Below are 20,337 nucleotides of genomic sequence, written 5' to 3'. Positions count from 1 at the left end.
GTTTGTCGTTGTCAATATGCAAAGAAAAATAGATTTTCCGTAAACACTCTGATATTGTTGTTACTGTTAATGCTGATTTGAAGATAGACGAAATTGTCTACGATTTCAAAGTTATGGCTCTCAACTGTAACGAATGAACCAAGTAGAGAATGTGAAGATGGTTTGTTTATTGAGAGGGGACTTGACTTCCTTCACAACCTGACCTTGTCTGACACATGGAGACAACAGGGAGATCGTTCAAAATATTGGCTTCTCTGAAGTTCTGGTAGAAATTTCGAGTGGAGCTTTCTATTCAAAACAGTGATACAGGTCGTTCCTTCCTTATCAGTCCTTAACAGTAGTTTTCCGATGTTTGGCTTCAAGGTCTGAATCGAAGCGAGATTGTTCGCATAGACTTTGCGATGTATAGGAAGTGGCAGCGTCCATTGAGTCTGAAATGGGCCTCATCGCTGAAAAAATTTGGCTCGAAAATGTCAGATCTTAGGAAGGTCGAGCGGCTTCAGTTCTTGCACAAGATGTTTTAATATCTTTTCAATTTAAGATCTTAACATAAAATGCGCCAAGTCGTTCCATACGTTCGTCCGAGTTGCTGCGAATGGCGCCGAACCGACTTTCCATGGTCTTCGTGTACACTCTCAGCTGCGACTGCCAGATTTTCTTCACTGCGTGTTGGACGTGGTCTATTTGGTCGAATATTATCCAATAATGAATGCTGGGTCAGTGGGCCGATTACGTTGACCATAAGTTGAGCGAAGCGCGCGAAACACATTCTTTACGGAACGTGAATTTTCGTAATTAATTTTCACAATAGGTCCCTGATACCAAGGGACTAATATGCCCTCCTTCTATTGTCTTTTGTCTTTTTTTTAATGCCACTCCGTGCTTCTGATGAAGTTCAGCAATACAAAAAGTTTTATTTGTGGCAACCTCTAAAACGCCGTCAGGAAACCCTCCAACGAAAGTTGCGATTCTTCCCTTGTATAGCGCATTCAATTCGCATATAAGATGTTTTACAGTATCCTCTCCTCCTACATCCTGACAGCTGCTACAATAGTCATAGTATGGTAAACCTAGTCCACTGGTATGCTTATCACTAATCTGTAAACACTCCTACACTCCTGGTCGTATGCCAGTCGTCTTCTAGCTTTGTATGGATCCATCAACAATGACCTTTTCTGAATTCGACTGTGAAACCGGTCCAGTCTTTAGCTGCTATTTATTTATACTCAGCATTGCATAAGGCTTTGTATAGAATGTAGTCGACAGAAAATATTGAGTTATCTCGTCTGGTAATTGGAAAGAACCTTGTGAATATCAAGCTTATAACCTTGAAGATGACATTGGCAATGAAGAAAAATGAATTGATCATTTCTACCTAATTTCGGTTTTCGGTTTTCGTTTCCGAATTATAACTTCAAAGAATCAATTTCGCAGAAAATGTGAAAAATATTTGAAATTACATCTATATATACATACATACATATATATATGTGTATGTAGGTACATTCATTTGTAAATATGTGTCTTATTTCAATGACTCTTGACCATGACCGACGCAGTCTCTAAATTTTCTAAGCAACCAAAGCTCTCAGAACTAGCTAAATTACTTTCTGGAAATCTTTGTTTATACTAAAACTTACACAAAAGTACATCTAACATACATATGTCTTCAACTAATTTCCTCGTTTTTCTTTTCCAGAAAATCTGGTGAATCGGGGGAATTACAAACGAAGTGAGTATGCACAGCTGTTCAAAGCAAAAACGCAATTTTATTCAAGTGAAAAACAAATTTCTTTCCATAAAATTCTAATGAACTTTCAGCAGATTCCGACTGAGCGCCACACAACCTAGGCGATCTTAGGAATAAAAAGGATAAACCAATCAACTAGATGCGAGCTACTTTTAAAAATACGCCAGTAAACGATATTTATAAAAAGCTTCCCATCCAGTAGCCGCAGAGAGGATGAGTGCTAAAACTTAAACAAAACAAGCAGGAAGAGACAACTGTAAATTTAGTTGTAACCGAAATAAACAACGAAAAAACTAATTAAAACAAACGCGACTAAACGCTCGGCAAGTGCTAATGATCTTCTATAAATATACAACTTAAGCAAAGAACAAGAGCGTAGGCAAATAAGGGAGCAAACACCAGCCGTAGTGAGTGAGTGCTTAAAGTGCCAAGACAACGCGCGACAACACAAGTGAATAGCGCCTCAAAGTATGTTCAACTTGCTGCGGCGCTCCTCAAAGAAGAAGAAGAAATCCAATCAGGAGAAGAGTCCCAAGGCAGCGCGCTATTCAGCGGGAGTGGCGCCAGAAGAGCGCGCTGCTAGTAGCGACAGTGATAAAGCACCGAGAACCGCTTCCATTGAGCGTTACCGCTCTTATAATGAGTGGCAGCGCGAACGAGAGCGCGAGCGCGAATATGAGCGAGAGCGGCAGCGCGATGAGCGGCGCATAGGGTTACCAACACACGCGTTTGCGGGCAAAACGTTTACACGCGCGGAAATAGAAGAATTCGATGATTTAAAAGATTTAGAAGAAGACGAATACGACTATTGCGATGATGATGAAGATGCGAGAAGTGATGAAAGTGGACTGGCGAATGCGGGACGCAAATCACTGCTGGCGGGGCGTGGTGCGGCGGCAGTGAACGAGCATTGTAGCTATTTTCGCAGCAAGCGCATTGATGATGAACGCGAACGCGAAGTGGGGGACAAATTAAATTTAGCAAAAACAACAGCTGCCAACAACACGCTCACGGCGAATGAAGAAATTGATGCTTTCGCACGGGGTGGTGGGGTTGTGGCAACCACAGGCAGTGTCGCGTCGTCTGCGTTGCCCAACAAAGCGGCCACTTTGCGTAGCAATGATTTTAATGTCGACATAATAAATAAGTTTTCATCTAATCCAAGCAAATTGGATGTGCACAGCGTTGTTGGGCACGAACGCGAGGACGATGATGATCGCACCGCACGAACGTACGCTGTGCGCGACGCTTCTGATTGCGGTGAGTATGAGTCGCTGAATCGCCATGGCAGTTCGAACGCAGAAGCTGTGTGGCAGGGGCGCACTTTACCAGTTGTCATTAGCGGAAATTATAATAAAAACGATCGATGCGCCAATCGATCAATAATCGATACAGAAGAACGCGGATCTATTCACCAAATCGCGAGTAGCGCCGCGCGCGCCGAAAATGTCGAAAGGGCTGTCGCAGCGGCTGCGGGTAGTGAAAATAGATTTAGACACGGTAACGGTAATAGGCACAAAAGTGAAGCATTTCATAGTGATGAGCAAATTGCACTAGCCACTAACACAGCAAGTGCTGCGGCAATTAACGAAGTGAAATATCGAAATCTTGAGAAAACAAATAAAACACCGAAAGTGCAAAAAAGCCACGAAGCGAAACGACAATCGAGACTATCGCTGACATTGGGACTGAATTTGAAGGGTGCGCGCAGTAAAAGTATCACCGACGTCTCAGCTGCCACCGCCGATTCCAGCAGTGTCACTGGCTACTACAGTGGTTCGAGTAGCTGCTCTGGACGCGGTCCGCGAAAGCGTTCACAACTTGGCAAAGCATTTAGGTATTCATTTCTGCGCGGACGTTCGAAGAGTAGTGACACAGAAACGCCCTACGAGGAGGACGACTCCGCCGCGTCCGTGTTGGAGAATTCGAAAACCGAACGCAGTGTTAACGGTGTTGGTAGTAAGGCTTTCAAAAAGAGTAAAGAATTCTTAAGTGATTTATTTATGGCGCGTGGACGTAATCATAACCGCAGTCGCCATACACAAGCACAAGTGCAGAGCGCTGCCCAAAACCAACATTTACACACACAACAACAGCAGCAGCAAAAATTGGCACAACTTCAGCAGCAAAAGCAACAACAAGGAACCGCGAAGGACACCCGTACGTTAGCACCTGTCAGCGCGCCAACAAACGTCAACAACAATAGTCATCCCCGTCATAATCAACGGCAACAGCAACAACGAAATTGTCATAACAATAGTTCCTCCCCTACCGGTCCAGTCAAAGTAATGCAAAATGGCCAAAATAATTCGGCTAGTACACACCTTGACTTGATCTCCGACCCCTCGTACGCTTCCACAAATAGTTATCAAATAACGAGGTCTAATAATAGCGCGAAGAATGTGCGCCGAACGTTCGAAGACGAAGAGCGCCAACGACGCAGCAATTCAGCGGGAGAGCAGCAACTGAGCGCGAGAGCTGATACGATGGATGCCGGTTTGCGTGCGCGCTCAGCAGATCCGCAGTGGAGCGCGAGGGAGACTGGAGCCCAGCATGAGAGCAAAGTGATCGAAGAGGAGTCGTCCGAACAGAGGCTGAAAGCGCCCTGTGGCAGCGAGTGTGATGTTATTCGCGAGATAAGAGTCGAGTTGAACGGTACTTTCAAAACGGCAGGCACGGATAACAACAACGCGGAACAGCCGAATGAACGTGCGGGGTGTACTGCAGACGATCTGCGTAAGAATAAATCAAACAACGCAAGTAAACAAAACGAAACATCGAAGGTCGCGGGTGAAGGGTGTATAATAGAAAGTGACGTTGAGGCAGAAGAAGCTGACGCAGTAAGTGTGTGTGAAAGTGACGTCGAAGTTGGCGGTAACAGTGATCTTAATGATAATCAGTGCAACACCGAAGTGACGACATGTAGTGCAGCGAGTGAGGCACCGCAAAGTGCGTTCCCCTTAACAGCAACAACAACCGCAAGTGTACCAACAAATAACGCGAGCGGCAACCGCGAAGCGTGTGACGTACCGTCGCCAATATCAACTTTTCCGTCTTCGTCTGTGTACCCAAGCGACGCCGCGTCCATGGGACAGACTAACGCTAAACCGAGCGAAGCCGCGCCCAGTTCCTACGCTGACATATCGGATGCATTTCGCGAAACCGTTTTGCCGCAAACGAATAGCAGTGACGTGAGTGCAAGTGTTAACGATGCACCGCGAGTGCCGATATTACCCAAAATAACAGTTGTGGACTGCAGCGGTAGTTCAAGTGGTCAAGAGAATAGTATAGCTGGAAGTCCGGTGGAGCAGGAAGTGTTTTACGATTTCGAAAATGAACCGCCAATTACGAAACGCGAAAGCGCCGGCGTGGAGATAAGCGCGGTAGATGACGATGTGGAAGACATCGAGGATGATGAGGTCTTCCACGATCAGGAAATTCCCGCAACTGTTTACCAACCCAAATGGCCATTGCGTTATAATCACAGGAAACTGGAGAATGTGCCCGAGCAAGAGGAAAATGAGGAGGACAGCGATACCAAGTACGCCGCAAATGATGGCGATGCAGACAGCTTGGCAGACTCGGACTCTGACGGCATAGAGGCTGGTGCCGGTATTGACGTGACAAAAATCGACAACCTTGACATTGAATACGAGGATAGCCAACACTTCGATAGCCCTGAGCGCAGCACACTCAAGAGTGCCAATACGAGTGATTCCAATCTGAGCAACAGCTACCCCGATTCGGGTATCAGCGGCATTGATTCTCACAGCTCGTCAACATCGTCGTACAGCCGCCGGCATTCGAGTAGCGACAATGAAACGCGCGCTACGCGTTCAACAAAGAGCGGGTCACCAATAATGCAACAGCATTACAATAACAACAACAATCGTCAACAACAACAACACACACAGTCGTTGGCACATCAGCGTTTGCCCTTCGTGCGCGATGGCAATTCGACCGATTGCGATGAGACGCTAATGCAATGCGACGATCTCGACTATCTGGCAGAGGCTGTGGATCCGAATGAACGTTTGGTCTGCATCGAGAGCATCAGTTTGCCGGATGTGGTAGTGGAGTCAACGACCGGGTCGTCGGTTGCTAATATATCCGCTTCCACCGCCACCTCGTCTAGTAAGGGCGACAGTGAGCAGATTATCAATATCAACGGTGCCACAGGGAACAGTATTGGTAATGTGCACTTCATACCGATTCATGTGGAGGGTAGCGCACCAGCGACGCCGAAGAGACGCAGTCTTGACGACAGTGTGCTCGGCAGTGGTGGTGGCATTAACAAATCCTTCGCGCACATGAACGGGCTGCATCAGAAGTCAACAGTGGAGATAATAGAGGAGGACAGTGAATTGACAAACGGCTCGGTGAACGGTTACCAGAGCAAGGAGAACGACGAAACGGTGGAAAAGCTGAGGTGCGTATAAATAACTCTCTAGATTTGGTGAATTTCTTAACCACGAATCAATCAGTGTTAGTGGCAGTTTTATTAGAGTTCGTGTTGGCGTTATTGTTAGTGGAAATTATGTAATGTTTGAGCTCGAGCAACTCTGTGGTAACTGTTTATTTGGACTTCCGGAAAATTTGTATAATTTCTTAGAAATGCTGGGTAATATTCAGCGCTGCTTTGTATTATTTATAGTCTATATAAATGGCTTTTTCGCGACTATATATCTCTGACTGGCAGCTCATTAAAATTTGATTTATTATTCGCTTATGGGTGTATTTAATGTTGAAATTTTTGGTTTCAATACCAAAAAGTTAAAAAGTTTAATTTTTTATACGATTATATTGTGTCGAAACGGAATATTCTAACAAAACAAAGACTTAATCACAGGTGGGTAAGAGAATTCGCAAATTTTTGGCTTCGCGCCAGTTTCTGCGCTAGATTTGATCGCGTCGGGAAGCAGCTGCTTCTCACATGTCTTCAGGTATATTTCTGATACTTAACGTATTTTAATTTACCACGAAGCTACGAAGCATTTGGATATATAAACAGCGGTATCTATATATGTACCATACACAAACTCGTAGGCAAAGGAAGTGAGATAATACTTGTAGGCAAGATCAAAGTATTTTTCTGAAAGTTTTGAAAATGAATGTCAAGTTGAGAAATTTAATCCGAATGTTACAAAAGATATATTTGAATATATCTATATACCTTATAGTTTAATATTTTATATTTTTGTAGTTCTATTTTCAAAGAACCACGTATTTTGTTAATCTCCTATATTTCCGGTAACATATTAAAGCAAAGTGAAATAAGAATTTAATGATTCATTTGTATGGAATATTCAACTGATTCACTTTTTTTTTTAAATCGAAGATGACTGCTGTGTTGTTTAAAATTGGTTTAGGTATCAGTTAATTGCAACTCCCAGGAATTTACCTTTTTTTCTACGTTAAATATGCATATTTTTTGTATTTTTATTGCGGTGACATATAACCATACCCAAATGGGGTAAGAGACCTTTGAAGAGGACCTTAATATTGTTAGAAAAATTCCATTAAATTCAATGTTTTAACTAACTTAGTTAGTGTGATCAAAATTTTCTCAACTTTTGGCCATTCTGAGGTTAATTTCACAATGTCACTTTCCTCCCTATGGGCAAAAAAACTGGAACAGTCGGTTTTCACAAATTCACCATGAATAGGAAGAGGTAGTAGTCATTAGGTGCGAAGTCCGTACTAAAGGGATGAACACCAAGCAAGTCGCCGGTGCTGCTGGCGAGTCGCTATCGATGTCTATGACCTGGAGCTGCCCTTAAAGAATCTAATTCCTTTCCGATAAGTTGATTGTCGACTGTCCAAGCGTTGACAGTAAAGGTCTAAATTAAAGAACTCATTATAGATGAGTATACACACAATATACTACTGTGATCAAATTGAAAGGTGAATTCTGTCCATTTCATCTCCTTCAAAGTAGTCCCCTCCCGCTGCAATACACTTATGCCATCGAATTTTCCAGTCATCGTAGCACTTGGAAAAATCCTCCGTGGTGATGACCATCAGCGCCTTCTTCGATTCAGCTTTTATATTCTCAATTGGGTCAAATCGGTGTCCTCGGAGTGGTCATGTGAATTTGCTGAATAGCCAGAAGTTACACGAAGGTAAATCAGGCGAATGCGGTGGTTGCGGCACGATATTAGTTGAAAATGTGACGAAATGATCACGAATAACCAATGCAGTATGAGATGATGCATTACCGTACCTCTTTTTCCAATAAATTCAGAAATAGTAAAAATCGAAGAATTCACTTTTAGAGCCGCACAAAACGACGCGTATCTCAAATTCTAATGAATATTTTAACGTGAAATTTAGCATATCATATAGTACAAAAAGCAATAACTTCTTTAGTGATAATACTGGATTGGCCATGTTTTCGTCTGTTTACCGCGATTACAACCATTTTCGCTTCATATTATCGTATTTAAGTGACATTAGTGCTGAGTCAAGATAACAAAAACTATCTGAGGAAAACTTTTGGTATGAACTCTGATGTTGCCATATAGCCTAACCCAATCGCTTCTTACTATATCTTTAGTATAGAAATGAATATGATTTAATTTTCCATTTTTTCCCTTTGTGTTAATATCATCAATAAGTGTCTGCCATGATGATTACTCCAAATTTTTCGTTGCTCTAGTTCATAGGAAAACATGTCATCTGAAGTCTAATTCATGTGAAATTGACAGCATACCTTTCACATCGTAAAAGGTACTTTAATTACCAAATATATCTGTTCCTTACGGACGAAATTCATAGAAGGTCTTAATTTGGGTATCTTTTAATGGGTAGAACTATTGTACTCTCGAATTCTGTCAAATATCTCGGAAATGAAACTAAGCTTGGAGAGAATACATTGAGAGCAGGGCTAATAAAGTCCGTTAAATCTGAAACTTCTGAAGAAGGGCCACTGCCCCATTCGATTTACGACCTCACATGGTCTATTGGCTCAACCATTCCTACCGCCCTTTAATTGCGTATCGAAATGAAAACTTCCTTAACAAAGGCTCTGGAGGTTACACTTGACATCCGGCCAATATACATATAATTGAGGTATTAGAATTTAAGCTAGCAAAGCGACCCACGAAGAAGAAGAATAGATTATTTTCATTCCTCAAAAAAGAAAATTGGTCCAATCTTTGTGTGATCGACATTTCCCACAGCGGAATCTACATATTCACTGACGTATCAAAGGCCGAAACAAAAGCAGGAGCGGGACAGGTTTTTTACCAAATCCATTCAGTTGCTTGATAAGGCACAGGGCTAATGATGATCTACCGTCTGCGGTCCGGTGCTCATGCAAAGAAACATTCAAAGAAGAAAATCAACGTATAGGAAAACTCATCAAAACTATATTTCAGGTGTGACAAAGCTCCTTAAGACCATAAAGTAAAGAACAATGCTTCCGTCTACAACAGGAGCAAATCGACTTTTACACGAAGAAGCTGCATAATAAGGTTGAGTTAGTTTGGATAGGTAGGCAAATGAGCCATTCATAGGCAAGTATTTGTCCTTAGCGATACCAGATTGCTTCCTTAGATGGGTGCCGTTATGTAGCTCATGAGAAGTAGTCATCTTTTATGATGTCTGCGCTTGATGCGTACTTCAACTGACTCTGAGACTACCCACTAACGTTACATATTTTAGTATCTCATGCTATACAAGTGCACAAGGGAAGCTTTACTGACTTTTTGGTGCCTTGCTCTTGAATTTTTTTACAATCTTCAATCTGTCACCAGGCGTGTGCCACCATCAGATCAAAACCAGTGAGTATTCAAATCAAGGCCTGACAGTTTCCCTATCGAGTGCCAGTAGGCGCTTTTTACATTTCCGATCTAACGTTTTACTGATGGCTTTTGCAGTTTTGCACCTAGGTAGATCATTGTATCGCATTTGATCTTACTTGATAAGCTCTACTCCAGATCACACAGATAAAAGTACATTGAAATATTTTCAAGAGAACTAATGAGTAAAGCTTACGGTTTTGCCAAGAGTATCGGTATCGGGCACTCAAGTTGTTCGTTTATAGGTTTAATGCACTCTTCTTTCTAGAAGATTGAGGTTTCCATGTCAAAAGCATTCATTCAATTCACTTCTTTATCAAATTTTCCAATTATGGACATGCTGCTATGTCTAGAATGAGCTGCACCCTTAGCGTACACAGTGGTTCACTTTGCAAGTATTTCCAATTGTTTCATTTCAATTTTTGCCCAAAATTGTTTGACTAATTTTTTTCCATGAAATAAAGGCTCTTCTTCACTTCAATTGAAGTGATTGGGACCACTGTTCAAGCAGAAATATGATTTCATTTTTTTGTCATATTATTGATCGAAAAGAACAGAGGGTTTTGAAAATTATACACTGTAAAAATTGTTTATTATTTATACAAATCTTAAACGTTTGAGCTTTTTTCTAATTCATTATGCATATACTATTCATAATGAGACATACACGGCGTATGAGTAACCTTATGAAGCCAATATATTATAGTAGACTGACACCTACTCAATCAGTCATATATGAATGTATTATTTACATGTATGTACATATTTTTAGTAAAATATATTAGTTAAAAACGTACGATTAGCGGAGTATTAATTCAAAATTTCAATATTATTGTATTTTTATTTATTTATATACAAATATATTAGTAGTCGAAAAAGTCTTTTCGTATTTTGTCACTAGATGTCGTTGCAGACGTATATCTCCTGTGATATCAATCACATTGTGCCACTGTGTTGGAAAGTTTTAAGCTTCAATTAACCAAAAAAAGTACAAAAAAAAGATTTTATAAGAAATACGAAAAGACTTTTTCGACTACCCAATATATGTTTAGTTTAATGAATTTTAATGAATGATTGTAAAAATTATGTTATACAAAAAATTATTTGGAAAAGTCGCCTTGCTCAGCCAACTAAAATGATGGTCCAGCGTTGTTTGCAGACCATGAGTCACATAATCTGCGCCTATTTAAAGATAAATTTCGCGTGTAAAATAAACTGTCCGCATTTATGCCTAAGTAATCGCCAATGAGTTGAGCAAAAATATTCAGAATTCTTGCACAAAATTACCATACCGATTCGCCTATGTTTTTTTCTTGCTGAAAATCATTCAGTTTTTCAAAATACTTGTATTCAACAGAAAACAGCGAAAACACCGGATTTTCAAAATTCAAATACTAACGAAGGAAGGCTAAATAAAACTCATGACGGAATGAATCGTTTCGTATTTTCGGACATGCAACCAGCCAAACTGTTGCCTACATATTTCTATATTAATGTCTCGCTTATATATTATAACTACGTGCGTGTGTGTGTGTGCAGGTGTGTGTATTTGATTCCCACGCTGGCGCGTTGTGGGCGCACACACAGCTTTCTACGCCAAAATTCAGACATTTTCGGCACAAATGCACCGGCTAAATGGCAGCAGTAAATAACTGCAGTCCAAAAGAGCTGCGTGTGTGTGTGTGGGTGTGTAGGTGTGCTTCTGCACGCTTTGCAGAAATAATTGTGCGTTAAAGCCCATGCAAATATATACTTATGTGTGTGTGTGAATATTTTGCTCTAGTTTCGGGCTCCAATTCACCGCTGGTTATGCGCTTGTGTGTGTGTAGGTGTGCATGTGTGCGGGTGCTATTGCTTGCATTTCTAATTATGATTATTTTGGGAGTAGGACAAATCAGCTTAATATTTATTGCTTTTGTTTCGACATGCCAATGTTTGTTTGCTTTGTAGTTCGGCATTCTTCTGCCAAATTCTTAAAATATTGGAAATTTTGAGTGAATTTTTTGAAATATGCGCGTCACTGAGCAGCTAAACGCATGTGGTCCACGTGCTGATTACTTTTAGCAATCTAAATGGTAACCCCTGCCTCTGTGTTTTCGTGCAATCAAAGGCAGGAGCAGGTTTATATATGAACAAGTATCTACAAAGTATCTGTATGTGTGTGTGTGTTTCCATCAGCAATTAATTTTCTTTAGCATTGAAATCTTCGCAGTTGCGTAAAAGCATATCCAATAAGTGGCTTTATTGGAAAAGCACCAACCACCAACGCACACGCACACATGCACACGTACACTAAGGCACCACTTAATTTTTGTTGGTATGTGTGCATTCGCTGCCAGGTTCTGCGCATATTTATACTTAGTCTTTACATTCTAATTGCAAGCCATTTATCTGTCAGTTTATATTGTGTAAAATCAGTGTTTATAATTAAGAAATTGCGAAGTGCTAACAATTTTTGTTAAATTATAAGCGAGTTGGCAATGAGGAAATCTCTAATGCTGCGCGTATTGCAACCCAAATTTTAGCATTTTCCCCCGAAATATTTAACAAAAGTGTAATTTACGTGTTGAGCAGGGAAAAAAGTTGAAATAAATAAACAAGAAGTACGCAATATAAAATGAACAGTGCAAAGTACACACATATATATCTACTTTATATAAGTGTGTGTGTATGCTTAGTGGCTACGACTCTCACTTACCTGCCGCTTAATTTGTTTATATTTGCCTCTGAGTACTTTGATGGCGGCAACAATTGTACTTATAGACAATCTTGAGATCTATCCCAAACAATTCAGTACCATTACACATACGCTTTCATATGAATATATGTATATATGTGTTTGCATTAGGGTGTACACTATTTACCAAGCCATTTCTTTTTTGCTGACGCTACTTGAAGTTTTACTTTTTGCCTTAAAAAACAGGAAAAAACGTAAACTCCGGTTGACCCGAAAATATCAGTTTATATGGTAGCTATATTTTATAGTGGCCCGATCTGAACAAGTTCTTCGGAGATTGCATTACTATCTTAGATAATAATGCTTGCAAAATTTTGCCAAGATATCTCGGCAAATGAAAAAGTTTTCCATACAAGAACTTGATTCCGATCGTTTAGTTTGTATGGCAGCTATATGCTATAGTGCTCCGATATCGGTGATTCCGATAAATGAGCAACTTCTTGAGCAGAAAAAGACGCATGCAACATTTCAGATCATTGTCTCAAACACTGAAGGACTATTTCGCGTATATACAGACACAGGTACAGAATCAACTCAGCTGATTACGCCAAACATTTACATATATTTTTTATAGAGACCTTGTACGTTTCTTTTTATGTGTTACAAACATCTTTAGTTACCCTGTTTAGGCTATAAAAAAATGTGCTTGTGAAATAACGAACACCCTAATGTGTATATTTATGTGTGTATTGTGATATATTTGCTTTGCCACTGACATCTCCTCCCATCTCATTGCTTTTGCGTTCTTCAGCGCGTGCTATTTTGAAAGCAATTTTTCAATACGAAGTATTTATATACACTCATACACATACATACCTATATACAGGCACTTAAATATATATTCAAATCGCAAATAGCTACCGAAACGCCAAATAATCCGTTTATTTTTCCATTTTTTCTTATAAACAGAAGCGTTAAAGATACGTTTTTAAAAATAAAATGCTCATAAAAAACAATATTCGTGCCGAATTCAGATAAATAAATCGCACAAAGTACCCACTAGGAACAAATTCATGCTGCACCAAACCACGAATTTCGAAAAAACAATGAGCTCGGCTCATTTTTTCCCATCCATTCAAATGAATGTTGACTTGTTTGCATGTCGAACACATACACCCATGTCTCATAGGTAGTTATAATGCTGCTGGTGCTTCTTACTCTGTAAGAATATAATTGTATTATTATTTGACAAAAAACTCCATATTAACCATTAATCACTCACCCTACTCACCTGATCTGGCACCCTGTGATTTTTACCTATTGGGAAAACTTCATTTGCCCATGAAAGGACACTGGTTTCAGGACATTTCAGCTATCCAAAAAGGCGACGACCGATATTCTCAAGAGCATTCCGAAAAATGACCTTAAACACTCATTTCAAATGCTAATTGACCAGGCTAAACGCTGTATCGAAGCACAAGGAAACTACTTTGAATAAAAAAATATAACTTTTGAAAAATATTAATTTTTTGTTGTTTTTTTTAGCAGTCCTGTTTCATTTGCGACAGACCTTGTAAGTTTATTGAATAGTACTTTTAGCTTCTTGCAACTCTTTTAATTTATTAATAAATATTACAGGTTAATTGAAAAGTTCCCGATTTACCCTAGTAAAACAGATTTTTTTGGCAAAATTCGTTTTTTTATTCAGCATAGTTCCCTTGAGCGGTGATACACTGATTATAGCGACCCTCCAACATTTCGATAATATTTTTATAGTACGCTTTGTCCTTTGCTTCAAAATAGGCCTCAGTTTCGGCGATGACCATGACCTCTTAAATCGACGAAAATTTCTTCCTAGCGCTCATTCTTTTGAGGTCTGGAGAATACGGTGGATGTGGAAGCAAATCGAAGCCCAATTTATGGACTTTTGAAATGATTCACTGATTTGTGACACGGTGTATTGGCTTGGTGAAACAGCACTTTCGTTTCGATTTCGTCCTTTAAACAATCCAGTAACGCTATGTAATAGTCGCTGCTGATAGTACTTTTTTCAACGTAGTCAATCAAAAATTATTCCAAAATACAGACCAGCCAGCCGACTGTGGCGTTTCTTCACGCTTTAAAGCGGATTCATCGTGTGCAATCCGCTCGGATGACTGTCGATTGGACTTCGGAGTGAAATAATGACGCTATGTTTCAACCATTGTATTATATCGACACAAAACTCGAGTTTATTACGTATGAATATCTCCAAACACTGCTCCGAATCATCAACTAGTCGTTGCTTTTAGTGAAAAGTGAGCTCACGCGGCACCCAAAGCTTTCTCTTGCCCAAATATTCGTAAATGATATGATGTAGACGTTCAATTGATATCTTTAGAGTGTCTGCTCTCTCGAACAACTTCACTTTACGGTCATCCCTAAATATTTTGTGAACCTTTTTGATGCTTTCGTTAGTAATAACCTCTTTTGGGAGTCCACTGTGTTCACAGTCTTCGATGCTCATTTCACCATGCCTAAACTTAGCATACCAATCTTTTGATGGTTGATTTTCCTTATGCAGTTTCCGTAAACTCTTCATAAGGCCTAGTTTTTGCTTCAACTGTATTTTATCCATTCAAAAAGCAATACTTTATCCACACCTTGTAATAAATTTAGGCTAAGCAAAACATTTTATCTGCCTTTAATAGAAATTAAATTAAAAATTAATATACTTTCCAGACGCGAACTAATTGAACAGAAATCACGTTACAACACACAAATTGGGGACGCGCAGAAGAATGTGCAAAATCTGCAGAACAAAGTCAGCGAGATGCAGGCGAAAATCGAAAAACTGGAACAAGAGATGTCGGCGAAGGCGTGGAATGTAGAGCGTAAGTTAACCGAATTAATCAAAACTAATTACTCTCCCCGAACACGAATAATCAGTATTAATGTGTGGAATTAAATTTATAAACAGGATTGCAGGGCGAGCTGAGAGCGGCGCAAAAGGACGATGACTTCGTGCGAAAGCGACTGAAGCTGCTGGAAGATGAAAAGACAAGTCTGCGGCATAAGTACAGTGAGAACGAGGATGAATTTAGGAAGAAATATGGTAACACCAACTTGGCGTCAATGCAATTATAAAGTTTGACTTTTTTTATTAAATTGCACTCTTCCATACAGAGGAACTCGAAACGCAGTATCAGGAACTGGAGGCTAAGTACAATGAGACGAAGAGTTTGGCCAGCAACTTGCAAACTCAACTGGCGACGGCACAGACCGAAGCGGAGGAATGGCGCAAGGAGGTGGAGAAAATACGCAGCGAATTGGAAGCGCAGATCCAAATATTGAAGAATGCGTTGGAGAACTCGGAAGCGGAACGAAAGATCTGTCAGGATAAATGGCAGAAGGAGTTCGAAATGTTGAGAACACAAAATCAAGGTCAATTGAGAAATAACGAAATTGCTTGCGGAGACTAATTTACTTACAAAATATCATTTCAGATCGAGAGGAGAACCTTATGGCCGATTGCGAATGGCAACTGCGCGAAATACGCTTGCAAGCGAAAGATAAAACCGATAAACTGCTGCACGAACGCCAGTTGGCATTGGAGCGAACGGAGGAGCTGCATAACGAGTTGGAGGAACGCAAGCAAGAAGTCGAGGGCTTGAAGGTGTACCAGGCGGAGGTGAAGTCACTGCGTGGCGTTGTGGCCGAGCAAGAATCGGCGATCAAAACACTCATGCAACAGATAGACAACATAAAGTCCGAACTGGAAACGGCCAACACAAACTTGGAGGAGCAGATGAAGGCTGTCAAAAAAATCAAAACTCATTGTGATAAGTAAGTAAAGTGGAAACTGAGTTGAAGTTGGTAATAATTGAATTTATCTTAATTTGCTTGCCAGCGCGCTCTATGATAAGGAACGAGAAGTAGTCCATCGTATCAGTGAAGTGCGCCATCAAGCTGCCGTCTTCTGGGAGGACAAACTTTAGTGAGTTTGTCGCAGATTGCGATTTTTCCAAATTCTAACTTATATTTATGTATTTTCTTGGGAACACAGTACAGAGATGACAAGACTGAAAACAGAACTCGAATCCGTTTATGTGGACGAGCGTCGCGAAGCTCTCGATAAGCTGCAAGCCGAGCATATTGAAGAGCTGCGTGCGCTGACAAACCGCTACACCGCCAATGAGGATGAGCTCAGAACTGAGGTATGCGTTTGGTATTTAGGGATTCTTTGAGTTGATGTTAGATTTAGTTGGTAAATGGTAATTTTATTGTAATCTTTCTCAGAGAAAGATCAATGACTGACCTGCATTGAGAACAAATTAAGTCGTTTCAGATTCAGATCTTCGAAGTAATTTCTATTCAATCTGAGTATTACACTATTTGTCTGTCAAAGACCATAATCCCAACTTAGCCCGCTTCTTGCTTACAAATATAATTAAAGAAACAGAGGCAGACATTTAAAAAAGAGTCTTTAAATAATAAAAATTAATATTTCTCTCTCAAATTTTAGCTCACTGAAGTACAAGAGCGTTTTGAGCGGAAAAGCGAGGAATTCACTGAGATGCGAGATAAATCTGATAACAGCCTGCTGCAGATGCGCATGCATTTGGATCGCGCTGATCGTGAATACCAAAATGCAATGTGCCGGGAGGAGGAGCGACGGGAGGCATTAGAAGGTAAGCAGAGCTCTTAAAATCTTTAATTTTCACTGTACAAATATTTTTCTCATTAAAAAAAATGTAATACAAGAAAGAAATTTTGATCCAGATATTTTTTGATTAAGCAATAATTGGTTACAAGACTTTTTGGTCCCTTTTTCAAAAAGCCCAGACAACACGCTGAAAGAAACTGCTTTTATACCTTAAAAATGTTAAACTATTACCTCAAAGTTGTTCAATTTTACAAATAATTATTTATATTTCTAGCGAACCTACGCAAAGAGTTTGATGCCGAAAGAGAGGAAATGGAAGAGAAGTTCCGCGAACGCTTAAGCCAGGTGAAGGAGGAATTTGCGAAGGAGCTACAAGATGCTACACAGGAAATGCGACAGAAGCAACAAAAAGAATTGGGTAATTTATAGATTCAAGCATTTTCAGCTCAAACGGCTGTAGTAGAAAAAAAAGTTGCAGATTAAGCTGTTGTAGGGAAAACTAAATTACTGATTTCTAAAATTTATTTTCTAAATCTTTAGTATTTAATAATTATTTGTTGAATCGATGAAAATATCTATTTCTTTATTGTTTCGATATTACAGAGCAACAAAAAGCTAAACTGCAAGCTGAGAAGGAGGAAGCGCTGCAAGAGCTTTCCGATCGACATCGTAAAAAGCTCGCCGCTGTCGAAGAGCAAATCAAGTGAGTTAAATGATTGAAGTTTTTTAATGATGTAAGACTAAAATCACGTCTTTTACTAAACGAATGTTAATATATATCAAATTGGCTATAATAAAAGATTGGCAAAGAAAAAAATAATATTTTTGCATGGCAAGCAAATTGCGTCCTACCTTCATCTAATAAAAGTGCCCTGACTTAGAACATTTCAAACACACTTCCTAAGCTTTAATAAGATTGGCGTTTTCGACAGTTTTTAAGGGTGATCAGTTTGAGGTTCCCTACTTTTTTAAACAAAAAACACAAAAACTTCAAATTTAGTGGGGAATGTTTATTATCATTTGAAAAATATTTTTTGACATTTATTTTTTCAGATTATCTCTTTCAAATGTTGGTTGCGGCTACGTCTCAGATGGTCCATCCGTTGAGTCCAATTTTCGATGACTCGCTCGAGCATTTCGACTGGTAACTGGCGAATGACACGCGTGATGTTTTGCTCCAAAGCTTGATTCGAAGTGGGATTGTCCTCACAGACCTTAGACTTTACATATCCCCACAGGAAAAAGTCTAACGGTGTGATAACACACGATGGCCAATCGATCGGCTCAAAACGTGAAATTATCCGCTCACCGAAGTGTTCTCTCAATAAATTCATTAATTGATAAGATGTGTGAGAAGTGGCGCCGTTTTGTTGAAACCAAATGTCTCCGATATCACGAGCTTCAATTTCAGGCATCAAACAGTCGGTTATCTTGTTGCGATTTCGTTCGCTACTCATCACATAATTTTTGAAGAAATATGGACCGATGATTCGACCGGCCCACAAACCACACCAAACCGTTGTTTCTTCTGGATGAAATGGCGGCTCTTGAATCTCATTAGGTTGTTATTCATCCAAAATGCGTCAATTTTGATATTTTGATAGTTTACATAACGAATGAGCCAGAAATGGGCGTCTTGGGAATGTCGAAAAAAGTACCTCTACATGGATAACCCGTTACATGCATCAATTGTTTTACTAATTTCAAAATTTCCAGCATTGCATGCATCACCCTTTATAAAACACACCCGCTTTAACTATAGTACTTTTAATAATGCAACAACATTTAACATTTGTACTTACTTTGTATGTACTTTTTCAACAGCATTTCTTATGCGATTCGTGGTGTTTTCGTAAATGATGAATCATTTGCATCATCAGCATCGTCAACATCATCGTTAGTACTCACTGCCTTGTATGTGCTTGCGCAGCGGTCGTACCCATACATTTTGCCATCACTGTTTGTGCTTTACTTGACAATGTCGCCGTTCATAACATTAGCATGCTTGATATTGCACATAATCGCCATGTTATTTATAAGATACCGTTATTTGTTAAATGGAAATTGATTTTACTCACATAATTATATTTACATATGTTACATACACACAATAAAAATTTTTATTTCAAATGAGATTCGGTTAAATTTTGGGTATTCATGGGTAGAAATGTTGAGATTCGGTTGAGTTTTTAGGTATTTAGGCTGGAAATGTGGAGGTTCGGTTACATTTTGGGTATTTAGGGGTAGTAATGTGGAGATTCCGTTAAATTTTGGGTATTTATAAGTAGAAATGTATAGACTCGGTTAAATTTTCGGTATTTCTGGGTAGAAATGTTGAGATTCGGTTAAAGTTTTAGGTATTTATGGGTAGAAATGGGGTGATTCGGTTAAATTATGGGTATTTATGGGTAGTAATGTGGAGATTCGGGTAAAATGTTGGGTATTTATAGATATGAATCTGGCGATTCGGTTAAATTATGGGTGTTTATAGGCAAAAATGTGGTGGTTCGGTTACATTTTGGGTAATTATGGGTAAAAATGTGGAGATTCGGTTAAATTTAGGGTATTTTTAGGTAGAAATGTGGTGATTCGGTTAAATTTTTGGGTATTTATGAGTAGAAATGGGGTGATTCCGTTAAATTATGGGTATTTATAGGCAAAAATGTGGTGGTTCGGTTTCATTTTGGGTATTTATGGGTAGGAATATAGTGATTCGGTTAAATTTTTGGGCATTTATGGATAGAAATGTGGAGATTGTCTCCTTAAACATCAGTTATAGGCTTAGAAATGCTGTCACTTTTCAAAGGTTTCATTATGAATCAGAGTAAATTTTGATTTATTATTTACTAGGGCAATACTTTCTCTCCTTCTAAGTAAACCTGCCTTATTTAATCCAAAATAAATTTATAAGGCGTCATATTGCTGAAAAATATGACCAAATATAATACACATGCCCTAATAGAAGTGCACATGTATTGTAATAAAAAACGCAAAACAAAAAATTAAAAAAAAAAAACACTTTCTAATTTGAACTACTTAGCACATTTGGTTACCCCGCATATTGAACAAGTTCATACTCCCCCTTAACATACTCATTCATATTTACCTTCTAATTAACACTGTTTGAAAAATAGTAATTTGTTCCCAGCATTTAATTCTTCAAACTCTAACAAATATTTCCAAATTTTTCTGCTAAAAATACAACAAAACTTTAAACCTAAAAACAACCGACCAATCGCTACAGAGAAATTGAACTTCGACACAAACACGATTTGAAGGATCTGAAAGCAGCGTACGACACCGAGAAATCGGCCATGGACAAGCGTGATATCAGTAATACGAACGAAATAGAGCAGCTTCATCGGAAATGTCGATGCCTGACAAATCTGTAAGTAAAAATATTGTGCTCGTTATGAAAAAAATCAAAAAGCTCAATTGGTTAAAATGAAGAGCTTAAAAGCTC

At 39.3% G+C, this 20,337-nt stretch overlaps 1 protein-coding gene across 6 annotated transcripts in view; it reads left to right on the top strand.

The window, feature by feature from the left end:
* Positions 1-20,337, top strand: part of LOC126758845 (calponin homology domain-containing protein DDB_G0272472) — a 31,982-nt gene that overhangs the window by 10,163 nt on the left and 1,482 nt on the right. Inside the window, exons 2-14 of one of the 6 annotated variants that reach the window (XR_007666907.1) lie at positions 1,700-1,732; positions 1,822-6,179; positions 14,951-15,102; positions 15,189-15,323; positions 15,395-15,652; positions 15,715-16,054; positions 16,119-16,205; positions 16,275-16,425; positions 16,734-16,899; positions 17,149-17,292; positions 17,478-17,577; positions 18,699-19,148; positions 19,437-20,198. Coding sequence is in view for 3 of the 6 variants with exons in the window: in XM_050473270.1 (XP_050329227.1) it covers positions 2,221-6,179; positions 14,951-15,102; positions 15,189-15,323; positions 15,395-15,652; positions 15,715-16,054; positions 16,119-16,205; positions 16,275-16,425; positions 16,734-16,899; positions 17,149-17,292; positions 17,478-17,577; positions 18,699-18,942 (5,736 nt within the window). In the remaining 3 variants the exon portion in view is untranslated. Of the gene's footprint in view, positions 1-1,699; positions 1,733-1,821; positions 6,180-14,950; positions 15,103-15,188; positions 15,324-15,394; positions 15,653-15,714; positions 16,055-16,118; positions 16,206-16,274; positions 16,426-16,733; positions 16,900-17,148; positions 17,293-17,477; positions 17,578-18,698; positions 20,263-20,337 lie in introns of those variants that run through there. The other 5 variants (XR_007666905.1, XR_007666904.1, XM_050473262.1 and 2 more) reach the window with 5 other exon arrangements.

The sequence above is a fragment of the Bactrocera neohumeralis genome, chromosome 2 (assembly GCF_024586455.1).
Source record: "Bactrocera neohumeralis isolate Rockhampton chromosome 2, APGP_CSIRO_Bneo_wtdbg2-racon-allhic-juicebox.fasta_v2, whole genome shotgun sequence".
Taxonomy (NCBI): domain Eukaryota; kingdom Metazoa; phylum Arthropoda; class Insecta; order Diptera; family Tephritidae; genus Bactrocera; species Bactrocera neohumeralis.
Note: the sequence above shows the minus strand (reverse complement) of the source record. Positions and strands in the feature narration are given on the sequence as shown.